General features: G+C 40.7%; 1 protein-coding gene across 1 annotated transcript; it reads left to right on the top strand.

Moving 5' to 3' along the window:
* The first annotated feature begins 2,488 nt into the window (after positions 1–2,488).
* On the top strand, positions 2,489–5,096 carry LOC114299362 (cytochrome P450 81Q32). The gene is made up of 2 exons (XM_028244082.2): positions 2,489–3,559; positions 4,395–5,096. Exons 1-2 carry the CDS (start codon positions 2,534–2,536, stop codon positions 5,022–5,024), a joined length of 1,656 nt encoding a protein of 551 aa, XP_028099883.2. The 5' UTR covers positions 2,489–2,533; the 3' UTR covers positions 5,025–5,096.
* The last annotated feature ends 10,167 nt before the right edge of the window (positions 5,097–15,263 follow it).

Genomic DNA, 15,263 nt, shown 5'->3' with positions numbered 1-15,263 from the left:
ACTAATTTATAAAATTTTTGTAAATATAAACCACAAACGTAAACGTTACCAAACGCTACCTAAGATAACATATTGACATGTATTAAGCATCATAAACATAATCTTATAAGATGTATTAGTGTGGGGTCTACCTAAAAAACCATATAAAGAATTTACAAAGCAGTGTTACTATCTTAAAGTAATTATAAATTTATAATTTTAATTATTAAAGTATTTAAAGTTTATCATGATTGTATAATTAATTATTTTTTAAAAATAATACTGATCTGTTATTTTCTCAAATCATATCTATCAACATATTTTTTATATTCAGTTTTACATGTGATTTCCCGCCGCAAACGCCCACGACTCCCACACATTTGTCAGAGAGAGAGAGGAAAAAAATAAAATAAAAATAATGAGTGATCACCAATCAATTAGAGATCACGGGAATCACAAAAATTGGGAGTTTTAAGCATTTGTATTAAATTTATGGGCAAACTTCATTTTATCCCCTACGGTTTCCCCTACGGTTTAAGCCATGTGCGGATTACTCTCTGACTTTCGAATATCACCACATAAACCTTCCGTGGTTGATGGGGTAATGTGCACCGCTTTTCCATGTATTCTAACCGGCTGTGCAGTGCACGCGAGTGTGGTGCAAGTGGGCATGAATTGATAATATTCTCTCACAATAAAAAGACCAAAATGCCCCCTAAGATTAAACATAAAAGCTTACTCAAGAAGATTACTTTTTATATTGCCTCCTCACTTTGTATGTTGAGTTGTAGGCTAGTCTACCCAGCAAAAATGTCATTTTTCAAGCATTGGAGGTGGAGAAGGACAAATGTTGAAGTTCATGAGTAAGAAATGTCATTGTGAGAGAAAAACAGCCATTAGAATTGTGGAGTCCGAGAAACCTTCAAAAGGTAGGTTGTACTATGTTTGTGAAAATGCGGGTTTGGGGGGTTGTGATTTCTAGGCTTGGTGCAACCCAGATGGATATACTCCCATCTATGGAAGAAATGAGATTGATGATCAGAAGCCAAAAGTTGAGAAAGGTGTGTAGTTTAATAGAAGACTGATGAAACTGGAGATGAAGATAGAGGCATTGGCCATGATGATGAAGACAACTATGGTGATTTTGCTTGTGTGTTTCATTTCCACCATGTTAATGTTCAGTATGAAATGAATTTGTAAGAATTTGTAATGTGCTATATGTACTTGATGTATGTTTGAAAGCAATGAAATGATGTTTATGAAATTTGTAATTTTTGTATGTTCTTTTTTACTACAACATAAAAATGCATTAAAAATTATTCCAACACATACCCTGCTTAAAAAAAGTCAACAAATTCTTAATTTTTTTTTACTGTATTTCAATGCAAAATATACAACCAACTACTACAGAAATAATTATTTTGTAAATCCGATTGATTACATGATTGCATAGGTAATCGTGTTGTCTAAATTGGAAAAAAATGATTACTGTTTATTTAAAAATCAGGTATAATTCGAAAAAATAATTATATATTCATGAAAAAGTTGATGGCCTTAATAATTAAAATTTAAAAATTGAATCATTATTCCGGAAAAAAAATTTCAACTACACACTGATTGGTATAAATCAAAAAAATTATCAAATAAGTTTTTATGACAGTTTTTTTAATTTTTGTAAATATAAACTGAAAACTGAAAACAGAATGGTTACCAAACAGGCCCTACACATTCTGTCTTAGTAATACTAAGGTCAAATTTGGCAAGTCGAAAAAAGTCAAAAATCTAAAAAGTTATTCAAAAAGTTAAAAAGTTATTACTATTCACTAAAAGTCAAAAAAGTATGACTGCACAACTCTCAATTCTAATTTTTTCCTACACACTAATTTATACAATTTTTTAATACATATTTTTCTATAAAAAGTCAAAAAGTTAACCCAAACAACCATATTTTTTTTCTCAACTTTTTAGTCCAAAAAGTAAAAAAGTACACTTATTTAGAATATCCCAAATAACCCCTAAGATAATATATTCACATGAATTAAAGGCATCATAAACATTATTTTATAAGATTTATTAGTACATGGTCTACCTAAAAAATCATGTGAGGATTTTAGTATCATATGAGGAATTTACAAATCAGTGTTATTATCCTAAAGTAATTATAAATTTATAATTTTAATTATTAAAGTATATAAAATTTATCATGAATCTATAATTAATTATTTTTTTAAATTAATACTGATTTGTTATTTTTCCAAATCATATCTATCTATCCACATGTTTTTTATATTCAATTTTACATGGATTTATGTTATTAAATTTAGAATAATATTAAAGATCATGAAAAAAATATTATGAAATATTTCTTAAAAATTTTTTATTCCTTAATTAGTGTATAGTGTTTTTTTATATGGGTAATCTAATGATAGAAAATATTTTCATAATACTTTTTTATGATACCTATCAGTACACTTAAATTTATTATATCCTCTACTACAGTAATAAATATTTTAATCCGATTGATTACGTGATCGTGCTGTTTAAATTGGAAAAAATGATCCCTCACAGTGTCGTTATCATCTCTACTGTACTAGGTTCACCCATATACACACTATATATATTATTACAATTTTCACATCCATCCATCCATCCTCACAAAAACAAAGATATTCAATCTTCATTGCGAACCATGGAAGTTAGTTTGCTACACGTGTCTCTCTCTCTTTTCTTTCTTATCATTGCTCTCAAGCTGTTATCAAAAGCAAGAACACAGAAGAATCTCCCTCCAAGCCCACCAGCTCTTCCGGTCATCGGTCACCTCCACCTCCTCAAACAACCTATCCATCGCACTCTCCACGGACTATCCCAAAACCTCGGGCCGATCTTCTCCCTCCGGTTCGGGTCACGCCTGGTGGTGGTGGTGTCATCGCCGTCCGCAGTGGAGGAATGTTTCACCAAGAACGACGTCGTCTTAGCCAACCGCCCTCGTCTCATCATCGGCAAGTACTTTGGCTACAATTACACCGGCATCGGCGCGTCCAGTTACGGCGACCACTGGCGCAACCTCCGCCGCCTCATGGCGCTGGAAATCTTCTCGACCAGCCGCCTCAACGGCTTCTTATCGATTAGGCGAGATGAAATCAAACTTTTACTCCGCGGATTGTATCGAAACTCGTCTCGTGATTTCGCCAGAGTCGAATTGAAATCCAAGTTTTCTGAACTGACCTTTAATATCATGATGAGAATGATCGCCGGAAAGAGGTATTATGGCGGCGACGACGACGACGAGTTGTCGAACAACGAGGAGGCGAAGGAGTTCCGGGAAATCGTGAGGCAGGCATTCGAGTATGCCGGTACATGGTACCCAGGGGACTATCTACCGGTGTTAAGGTGGATTGATTATCAGAGTTTTGAGAAGAATTTGGGGAGACTTCATAAGAAAATGGACGCTATCCTGCAAGGTCTGATCGATGAGCACAGGCGTGACAAGAGTAAGAACACCATGATCGATCATCTGCTTTCCTTGCAAGAATCACAGCCAGAATATTATACAGATGAAATCATCAAAGGACTAATCGCGGTTTGTGGACTCTCCCCTCTCTCTCTCTCTCTCTCTCTCTCTCTAGCCCATCATACAATTTTTATGCTGCAATTCTGCAAATTAAAATCTATATATATCACATGATTTTTCATAATCAAAAATTTGACTTCATAAATTTATTCATTTTCTTTTCCTTCCACAGAACCTTCCTCCAAATCTTTGTTCAAACACAATTTGAAGGTGAACTACCGGACAAAGGAAAACGCTATGTCCGCATAAATGTTATTATTAATTTCTGATTAAATTAAGAACAAAGTATTTCGTAACAAACTGAAATATTTTTTTAATTTATATAGCAATTAATATTCATAAATAATTTCTTTTAAAAAAGGATATATGTTAGGGGATGGCTTTCATTATTTGTTTCATTTTTTTAAGTAGATTAGCACTATAAAAATATGTTTGCAGGTAGAACTCTTTGTATTAAAAATGATAATAATGTTTTTTTTTTTTTTTTTTTTTGGTGAAGATATGAAATATTTTACATACTCATATAATATTTATTGTGTATAAACATAATAGGCTAAACAAATGGTAAATTCATCTCCTGTTGTCCCGTACTTTTGTGAGTAATGATTTGTAAACACAAAAGAAAAAAATATATACATAAATGATTTGTAAATGAAAAGAAAATATATATATATATATATATATATATATATATATATATATATATATAAATTACACACAAAGAATGTAGTAGAATTGAGATCGAACACTTTAAAACAAAATACCTTCTATTACAAAAATAGTATTGATTATGTAAAAATATAATTTACTTTTTCAGTTTAATTTATTAACTTTTAATGTCCAGGTTATGATATTAGCGGGTACTAATACATCAGCAATGACAATGGAATGGGCAATGTCCCTTCTAGTAAACCATCCAGAAGTGTTGAAGAAGGCGAGAGCTGAGATAAATGCTCATGTGGGCCAAGATCACTTGATTGATGAACACGATATCTCAAAGCTACATTATCTTCAAGCTATTATCTCTGAGACCTTTCGATTGTTCCCAGCAGCACCGTTGTTGGTACCACATGTATCATCAGATGGTTGCATTATAGGAGGGTTCAACGTGCCACGTGGTACATTGTTATGGGTTAATGCGTGGGCCATTCACCGGGACCCTAAGGTTTGGAATGATCCTACAAGCTTTAAGCCTGAGAGATTCGAAGGTGGAGAAGTGGAAGGACACAAGTTGATACCATTTGGAATGGGAAGAAGGGCTTGCCCTGGGGCTGGTCTGGCACAACGTGTCGTGGGTTTAGCTTTGGGGTCATTGATTCAATGCTTCGAGTGGGAGAGGGTTACTAAGGAGGCAGTTGATCTAAAGGAAGGAAAAGGACTTACCATACCTAAAGCTGAGCCATTAGAAGCTATGTGCAAAGCACGTAACATAATCACGAATAACGTTTTCTTTGAAGCTACAAACGTTGTTTGAGCATTTTTTTTTTTTGAAAAATATGTCGATATGTTCTCACGTGTTAATAGTAACTGAGTTGACAGTGTGTTATTTTTGTTTTGTTTTTTGTGTTGTTTGTGGTGTATATAAGTTCAAATATATGTTGTACGTGAGATTGATTTTTCAAATAAGTTAAAGGAAAAATTATAAATAAATAAGAAATAGATTTTATTACAAATTAGTAGATAGATTGATTTTTCAAATAAATTAAAGGAAAAATTATAAACTTAATTTGCCTCTCACTCAATTGACACAGAATGCTACACCATTTGCTTGGACTGATGAAAGAGAGACTGTCTTCCAAGAGTTAAAGACTAGGTTAGTAACTGCACCAATTTTGATTTTGCCTAATGGTACTGATGGGTTTCGAATTTACAGTGATGCTTCCTACAAAGGCTTGGGTTGTGTGTTAATGCAAAATGGAAAAGTGATTGCTTACGCTTCTCGACAACTTCGCCCTCATGAAAAGAACTATCCACCCTTAGCGGCTGTGGTATTTGTTTTGAAAATTTGGCGACATTATCTATACGGCGTGACTTGTGAAGTGTACACTAATCATAAAAGTCTCAAATATTTCTTCACCCAAAAGGAACTGAACATGCAACAGAGACGATGGCTTGAGTTATCAAGGATTACAACTTGCAAATCTTGCACCATCTAAGAAAAGCCAATACCGTTGTAGATGCCTTGAGCCGAAAATCCATGGGTAATTTGTCATGTTTACTCACCGGTCAGAAAGAATTAATATATGATCTAGAAAAGCATGAGATTGAAATTGTACTGCACGAACAAGGCAGAATCTTAGCCACAATTTCTGCTCAACTTGCACTCATTGAAAAAATTAAAGAGAAACAACACGAAGATGAGTTCTTGAAGAAGATTTTTGATGAAATTGACTCAAAACTGAGGTCTGGGTTCGTGATTGAAAATGATGTGTTAAAATTTCAAAATAGATTTTGTGTACCGGATTGTTTTGATTTAAGGAAAGGTGTCATGATCGAGGTCCACAATTCAAAATTTGCTATGCATCTGGGAAATACAAAGATGTACCATGACATGAAACAGAATTTTTGGTGGCCTGAAATCAAGAAGAGCATTGCAAACTTTGTAGCTAGATATTTGCACTGCCAATAAGTTAAAGCTGAACATCAACAATCTGCTGGATTGCTTCAGCTACTCCCAATACTAGAATGGAAATGAGAGCATATCACCATGGACTTTATTGTGGGTTTGCCTCACTCTTCTTGAGGTATGGATTCTATTTGGGTCATTGTTGACCAATTGACTAAATCTGCTCATTTTCTTCCTGTTAAAACTATTTATAATGCGAACAAGTTGGCTAATATTTATATGAATGAGATTATGAGATTGCATTGTATACCAGTATCTATTGTATCTGATAGAGATTTGAAGTTTACGTCAAGGTTTTGGCAAAGTCTACAATAGGCTTTGGGAACTGAACTGCGACTGAGTAGTGGTTATCACCCACAAACAGACGGCCAATCTAAATGTAACACCCCAACCCTTCACATGTCATCGATATTGTCCGCTTTGGGCCATGCTCGTACGGATTTGTTCTTCCTAATGGGCCACCCATCCCAGAACTACTCCAACCTAAGTATGCTTAACTAGGGAGTTCTTCTAGGAATTTCACCACCCGGGAAAAAGCCTCGCCGCCCACATGCACCGAGAGACGCCAAGGGCCCACACCCGATACTCCGAAGAGTCGGCTTTGATACCATTGCATTAAAAATGATATTAGAGCCGACTCTTTGGAGTATCGAGTGTGGGCCCCTGACTTTTTTTGGTACATGTAGGCGGGCTTGTGAGCTGGCAAGCTATTGCACGGGGATGTACAGCCCTAAGGGGGATGGATTGTAAAGTCTTGGCGTCCCACATCGGGAATGGATGGGGAGTTCCTGGGCTATAAAAGTAAAAACCTAGACCCTTATATAGCATCAAGGCCTTTTCTCGGGTGGTGAAATCCCTAACAGAACTCTCCAGTTAAGCGTGCTTAGGCTAGAGTAGTTCTGGGATGGGTGATCCACTAGGAAGAACAAATTTGTACGGGCGTGGCCCAAAGCAGACAATATTGATGACAGGTGAAAGGTTGGGGCATTACAAATGGTATTAGAGTTGATTCTCTGGAGTATTGAGTATGGGCTTCAAGCGTCTCTCGGTGCATGTGGGCGGGCTTGTGAGCTGGCAGGCTACTGCACGAGAATGTGCAGCCTGAAATGGGGTGGATTGTAAAGTCCTGGTGTCCCCCATCGGGACTGGATGCGGAGTTTCTAGGCTATAAAAGTAAAAATCTAGACCCTTATATAGCATCGAAGCCTTTTCCCGAGTGGTGAAATCCTTAATAGAACTCTCCAGTTAAGCGTGCTTAGGCTGAAGTAGTTCTGGGTTGAGTGACCCACTGGGAAGAACAAATCCGTGTAGGCGTGGCCCAAAGCGAACAATATCGATGACATGTGAAGGGTTGGGGCGTTACACTGAACATACCAATCAGACTTTAGAAAATATGTTACGGATGTGTGCCCTGGATTTCCAACGAAATTGGGAGACCTACTTATCGTTGGTCGAGTTTGTGTATAACAACAGCTACCACTCGAGTATCGGTATGGCTCCATATGAAGCTTTGTATGGTAGGAAGTGTCGTTCTCTAATTTTTTGGGCTGAGGTAGGTGAAAGACCGTTGTTAGGGCCGGAAGTTGCGCAAGAAACAACCAAAAAAGTGAAATTGATTCATCAACGTCTGAAAGCTGCACAGAGCCGTCAAAAGAGTTATGCCGATGTCCGAAGGCGTGGTAGAGAATATGAAGTCGGAGATTATGTATTTATCTGTAACGCCCTCAAAAAAAACAACATTAAACCCATCAAATAAGACATGCATTGACATATGAACTAGCCACATTCTTATATTCATTAGAGTCTCATTACATAAGTATTACATGTTAACATCATAACAAAATGCCCTACGGGCTTACAGCTTTCCAAGTTAACACTTGGTTACAACAAAAGAGTACTAACTCGTTTACACATTAAGCCCTTGGCTTGAAGTTACATGTAATACATCAAAAGTTAAGCAGCAAAAGTATGCCCGCCACTAGCCTCCCAGCTATGTCCTTGGAGGTGGCATGCTACCTGCACCTGAAAATGATATTCCCATATAGGGTGAGCCACAGCCCAGTAGAAATACACTAAACCAACCATGAACAATGCCTAAAATATTAGCAATTGATGGATGGCCAACATTGATACAATCACATAAATCATATATTTATGTCAAACGACTTACAAGTCCCAATTTCTTTTCATTTTCCTTTTTTTTCAACAGATAAGCATGCTAGCTCTTTCATCATTTCCACAGATATGTATAAAAACTATATCCCACATTCAGATAAGCATATAAGCTATATCCACATTCTCAACAGATATGTATAATAACAATATCCCACATTCACAGATAAGCATATAAGCTATATCCACATTCTATAACAGATATGTATAACAACAATATCCACAGATAAGTATAAAAGCTATATCCACACATCACAAAGATAAGCATATAAGCTCTATCTTCACTTCTAGACAAGCATATGAGCTGTATCTACGGAGTGAAGATAGAGCTTATATGCTTATCTTTGTGATGTGTGGATATAGCTTTTATGCTTATCTGTGGATATTGTTGTTATACATATCTGTTATAAAATGTGGATATAGCTTATATGCTTATCTGTGAATGTGGGATATTGTTATTATACATATCTGTTGAGAATGTGGATATAGCTTATATGCTTATCTGAATGTGGGATATAGTTTTTATACATATCTGTGGAAATGATGAAAGAGCTAGCATGCTTATCTGTTGAAAAAAAAGGAAAATGAAAAGAAATTGGGACTTGTAAGTCGTTTGACATAAATATATGATTTATGTGATTGTATCAATGTTGGCCATCTATCAATTGCTAATATTTTAGGCATTGTTCATGGTTGGTTTAGTGTATTTCTATTGGGCTGTGGCTCACCCTATATGGGAATATCATTTTCAGGTGCAGGTAGCATGCCACCTCCAAGGACATAGCTGGGAGGCTAGTGACGGGCATACTTTTGCTGCTTAACTTTTGATGTATTACATGTAACTTCAAGCCAATGGCTTAATGTGTAAACGAGTTAGTACTCTTTTGTTGTAACCAAGTGTTAACTTGGAAAGCTGTAAGCCCGTAGGGCATTTTGTTATGATGTTAACATGTAATACTTATGTAATGAGACTCTAATGAATATAAGAATGTGGCTAGTTCATATGTCAATGCATGTCTTATTTGATGGGTTTAATGTTGTTTTTTTTTAGGGCGTTACAACTTGGTATCAGAGCGTACCGGGTTCGAATACTTTGGGTACGTGGGAAGTGATTAGTATCACAATGGGTTTGTCTCGCTTGATAGAGACTTAGATGTAGTATCATATGCTATGTGCTTAATTGATAACATGCTTATGTGACTATGTGGGTATGGGATTTAATTTCTAGGATGTTGATTGGATCCTTGGGTTTCTGGGAGTCTTGTTGGAAAAGCACTTGATCAATGCTGTTTCTAACCGGAACTCTAGTAACGCCTCGGGACTATCATTATCCAGAAATGAAATTCGTAAGTGCTTATGTGTTTATGTGCTTATGTGGAGTGAATTACAATTGTCCATGTATTAGGATGTGAGTGTTTAGTTTCGGCACATTTGTGAATGTGCTAACGTTCTGTGTTGCCTTTATTAGGATGTCAGGACGAGAAAGAGGAGCTAGGCGTGGTAGACCTGCGAGGCAGGAAGTACCGTTACCGGGTGAGATTCCGGCAGTGTAGGAGGGAGTTGGACAGGCCAATGTGGCCGAGCCAGTAGGTCAGCAGGCTATGGGTGCCTTGGCCAGAGAGATAGCAGGAGCTTTGGGTATTCTTAGAGCTGGGAATCAGGCAGCTGAGACAGGGCCTTCTTTCTTGAAAAGGGAGTTCTTCCGGTCTAATCCGGACGAGTTTATCGGGGATCCGAAGGAGCCACTGAAGGCTGATGAGTGGTTAGAACAGATGAGTAAGACGTTCGAGATGCTTGGCATTGAGGACGGAGCACTGAAAGTGACCTTGGCATCCTTCCAGCTAAAGGGAGATGCGGGTCAATGGTGGAAGTACGAGAAGGCTCGTGTGGGCGGTACTTGGGAGGCGTTTATAAATGCTTTTCAGGAGAGGTTTTTGTCTGCAGCAGCTAGGGAGAAGCTGAGGGATCAGTTTAGCCGGCTTAAACAGCAGGGCTTGTCAGTGGCCGAGTTTGAGGCTACTTTTACCAGTCTGTCCAGGTTTGCACCGGAACTGGTGGCGTCTGAGGAACGCCGTTGCTATGAGTTTGAGCGGAAGTTGAGGCGGGGCCTCAAGTTGAGAGTTGGTGGGTCTTACATCCGAGAGTATAGACACCTAGTTGATGCTGCTGCTCATATGGAGATTATGATGCAGGAGGAGGAGGAAGAACAGAGGGGCTCCAAGAGGAGCCAGGATAGTCAGTGTGATGGCAGGAGACAGAAGGGTTATAACCCTCAGCAGTCTCAGGGTGCAGTCTCTAGATCGACCTTTCCAGTGCCGAGTGTAGACTCGGGGAGAGGCAGTCAGGGGGAATTCACTTGTTACAAGTGTGGCCAGCTGGGTCACAAGGTTTCAGTTTGCCCGCAGAAGGGTGGGGGTCAGAAAGCTGCTTCTTCTTCAGCTAGACCGCAGAGTCAGAGTTTGGGCAGGGGGCAGCCCTTGACTTGTTATCAGTGTGGACAGCCTGGGCACCTGAAGAGGTTTTGCCCACAGTTGAGTGCCACTTCGGGAGCGTCTGGTTCTAGGCAGATGCAGGGTTTTCAGCCAGCTCAGTCTGTGCAGGCCTCGAGGGCCAATCCGGGAGCTTCGTCATCCCAATCTATGCAGCAGTCTTTTGCTCCGAGAGGTGAGCAGGTAGACCAGGGGCCTACGGGGCGCGTGTATGCTGTTACCGCGCAGGATTTAATACCGGCTCCATCAGTAGTGAGAGGTACTTTTCTGTTTTGCAACTCGGTTGCTAGTGTGTTGATAGACACGGGTGCATCTCATTCTTTTGTATCTGCTGCATTTGCATCTGTTTTGGAATTGGAGTTAGCACAGTTAGCATCTCCTATTTGTGTGGTATCACCTTTGGGTGGTGAGTTGATCCTGAAACAGGGTGTTAGAGGATGTGATATAGAGGTCGCTGACTATAGGCTTCCTTTTCCGTTTGTTGTCATGCCCATGAAGGGTTTTGATGTTATTTTGGGTATGGACTGGCTATCGTCATACCGGGCTGTTATCGATTGCTACCGCCAGAGGGTCACGTTATGTACCTTGAGCGGGGAGTGGTTCCATTTCTTGGGAGACCCGGTTGGTAGTGTTTTGCCACCGGGGTTTGATTCGCGAGGGCGAAGTGAGCTTAGTAGTCTACTTGCCAGCTTTGAGAGTGGTGAGAGTGGTGAGACCCAGCATGTATTGCCGAGGGTGGTTTGTGAGTATTCAGATGTTTTTCCCGAAGATCTTGTTAGTTTGCCACCTCACCGAGAGATAGAGTTCTCTATTGATTTAGTGCCCGGCACGGCGCCGATTTCTATGGCACCTTACCGTTTTGCTCCAGCAGAGTTGGTTGAGTTGAAAGTTCAGCTCCAGGAATTGCTCGATAAGGGCTTTGTTCGCCCTAGTGTTTCGCCGTGGGGAGCACCGGCCCTCTTTGTTAAAAAGAAAGATGGTGCCTTGAGATTGTGTATAGACTACCGGAAGTTGAATCGGGCTACGGTTAAGAATAAGTATCCTATGCCCCGTATAGATGATTTGTTCGACCAGTTGAAGGGTTCCCGTTGTTTCTCTAAGATAGACTTGAGATCGGGTTACCATCAGTTGAGGGTCAGGGAGGAAGATATTCCTAAGACGGCATTCCGTACGCGGTATGGCCATTATGAGTTTCTGGTGATGCCATTCGGGCTTACCAATGCACCGGCAGTCTTTATGGACTTGATGAACCGGATTTTCCGGGAGTTCTTAGACCGATTTGTGGTAGTTTTCGTGGACGATATCCTTATCTATTCGTCTTCTGAGGAGGAGCACGAAGAACACTTGAGAGTGGTGCTTGAGTTACTTAGAGCCCATAGGCTGTATGCCAAGTTTGAGAAGTGTGAGTTCTGGCTGAGAGAAGTCAAATTCTTAGGCCACGTGGTATCCGGGGAAGGGGTGTCTGTTGATACATCCAAAGTTGAGGCAGTGCAAGATTGGGCACAGCCTAAGAGTGTGTTTGAGATCCGCAGTTTTCTGGGATTAGCTGGGTATTACCGTCGGTTTGTGAAAGATTTCTCCAGGTTAGCGTCACCGTTGACTAGACTGACTCGGAAGGGAGTCAAGTTTGTGTGGAGTGAGACTTGTGAAAAGTCGTTCCAAGAGTTGAAAGTTAGATTGACCACCGCTCCGGTGTTGATTATTCCGGAGAGAGGGTTGGGTTATGCGGTTTATTGTGATGCCTCACGAGAGGGTTTGGGTTGTGTGTTGATGCAAGAGGGGAAAGTGGTAGCTTATGGCTCACATCAGTTGAATATACACGAGAAGAATTACCCCACACACGACCTAGAGTTAGCAGCTGTGATCTTTGCCTTGAAAATTTGGAGGCACTACCTTTATGGTGAGAGGTTCGAGGTATTCTCGGATCATAAGAGTTTGAAGTATCTATTTACACAGAGAGACTTGAATTTGAGGCAGATGAGGTGGATGGAGTTCATCGAGGATTATGATTTTGAGTTGCACTATCATCCGGGAAAGGCCAATGTTGTGGTCGATGCCCTTAGTAGGAAGACCATTAGTGATGTAGCTTGTATAGCCATCCGGGAATGGGAGATGTTGGGAGCACTTGGCGAGTTTGGTTTGCTACTGGGCGAATCTGTTGAGGCTGCGACCTTGTTTTCTGTTGTTGCGCAGCCTACACTTGTGATTAGAGTGTTAGAGGCACAGAGAGGTGACCTTGAGGTAGAATCCCTCCGAGAGAAGATCTCCAGTGGGAAAGTTGAGAAGGGTTTGACGGTGTATCCCGACCTGAGTGTGAGATACCGAGACCGTTTGTTTGTACCGGAGTCTTGCCGTGAGGAAGTACTCCGAGAGTTTCATCATTCGCGCCTTGCGGTGCATCCGGGAGGTACTAAGATGTATCAGGATTTGGGTCGCCAGTTTTGGTGGCGGGGTATGAAGAGAGATGTGGCTGTTTTCGTATCAAAGTGCCTTACTTGCCAGCAAGTGAAGGCCGAGCATCAAAGGCCAGCGGTTTGTTTCAACCCTTGCCTATTGCCGAGTGGAAGTGGGAGCATGTCACTATGGACTTCGTTGTAGGTCTTCCGAGGACTCAGCGGGGTAGTGATGCTATTTGGGTGGTTGTAGACCGGTTGACTAAGTCGGCGCACTTCATTCCTATGCGCGTGAGAGATTTGGTAGATCATCTTGCCGATTTGTATATTCGGGACGTAGTGAGATTGCACGGGGTCCCAGTGACGATCATCTCAGATAGAGATCCTCGTTTTACTGCTAGGGTGTGGCAGAGTTTGCAGAGTGCCTTGGGCACTAAGTTGACTTTTAGTACGGCTTATCATCCTCAGACTGACGGGCAGTCCGAGCGTACTATTCAGATCCTCGAGGATATGCTTCGGGGTTGTGTCCTGGATTTCAGTGGGACGTGGGAGAGGCACTTGCCATTGGTAGAGTTTGCCTACAACAACAGTTTTCAGTCTAGCATCGGTATGGCACCGTTTGAGGCCTTGTATGGTCGACCGTGTAGGTCTCCAGTTTGTTGGGCCGAGGTGGGTGATGCACCTTTGTTGGGTCCGGAGTTGGTTAGGGAGACGACGGAGAAAGTTGAGCTTATCCGTAGGAGGCTTGTTACAGCCCAGAGTCGACAAAAGAGTTATGCCGACCGTAGGAGGAGGCCTTTGGCGTTTGAGGTAGGTGATCATGTCTTTCTGAAGATATCACCTAGACGAGGCCTGATGAGGTTTGGGAAGAGTGGGAAGTTATCCCCTCGGTTTATTGGTTCTTTTGAGATTCTTGAGAGGATAGGTGAGGTTGCTTATCGGTTAGCCTTACCGCCGCAGTTGTCCGGAGTGCATGACGTGTTTCATGTGAGTATGCTTCGGAAGTATGAGCCAGATCCATCACATGTGCTGGATTGGACTGATTTAGAGGTAGATGAGGATGCCTCGTATGAGGAGAGACCGGTTCGGGTCTTGGATAGGCGGGATCAGGTCCTGCGTGGCAAGACCATTCCTTTGGTGAAAGTCTTGTGGAAACATCACGGAGTGGAGGAAGCCACTTGGGAACGTGAGTTGGAAGTCCGTGAGAAATATCCGGACTTGTTTGTTGATATGTAATCTTGTATTTAAATTTTACATTTTGTTGAACTTAAGAGCTTTTATATATGTCTTAAGTTGTGAAACATTGAAAATGTTTTGGTTATTGGAAGTATGTTTTGGAACTTGCCTCATATGGAAGTTGAATGTGACATTATATATGCTGATTATATTGTTGAAATTGGAAAGATAGTGCATAATGTTGATGCATGTTGGAAATACATATGTTGTTTACATATTGTGATATGTCTCTTGTTAAAGGGATGGGATGACTGGTAATGGGTCGAATTGTTAAATGTTAAATTGTAACATTGTTTAAAATGGAGGAAAACTTGTTGTGAAAACTTGTGCTTAATTTCGGGGGCGAAATTCTTTAAGGGGGGGAGGTTATAGCGATCCCGGGTTTACCCTTGTTGTACAGTGATCCGGACATGTGTCCGTGGATGTTGGTAGCTGATTATTATCATGTTTACATTCCTTTTTCTTCATATTTGAGTTATAGGATGTGTTGGGCAGGTTTGTTACAGGTTGGTTGTGTTCGGGAGCCTAGTGTTGCTGCCCAGAATTTTGGACCTTCGCTCGAGCGAGGAGTTGGTCGCTCGAGCGAGAGTGGGGTTCGAGTATGGTGGGTCGAGCCAGAGTGGCTCGCTCGAGCGAGCGGTTGCACCTGGTTCTGGACCTGAGAGCTGTCTTTCTTGGCTCGAGCGAGCTTCCTCCGCTCGAGCGGTCTGGATTTTTCTTCGCTCGATCGAGAACTTCTTGGCTCGAGCGAGAGTCTTCTGTGTCTGGTCGCTCGAGCGACCAATCCTTCGCTCGAG

Source organism: Camellia sinensis, chromosome 14, assembly GCF_055761805.1.
Source record: "Camellia sinensis isolate YWXY chromosome 14, ASM5576180v1, whole genome shotgun sequence".
In the NCBI taxonomy this organism is placed as follows: Eukaryota; Viridiplantae; Streptophyta; class Magnoliopsida; order Ericales; family Theaceae; genus Camellia; species Camellia sinensis.
The sequence above is the reverse complement of the archived record's forward strand: the minus strand, read 5'-3'. Positions and strand labels throughout refer to the sequence as shown.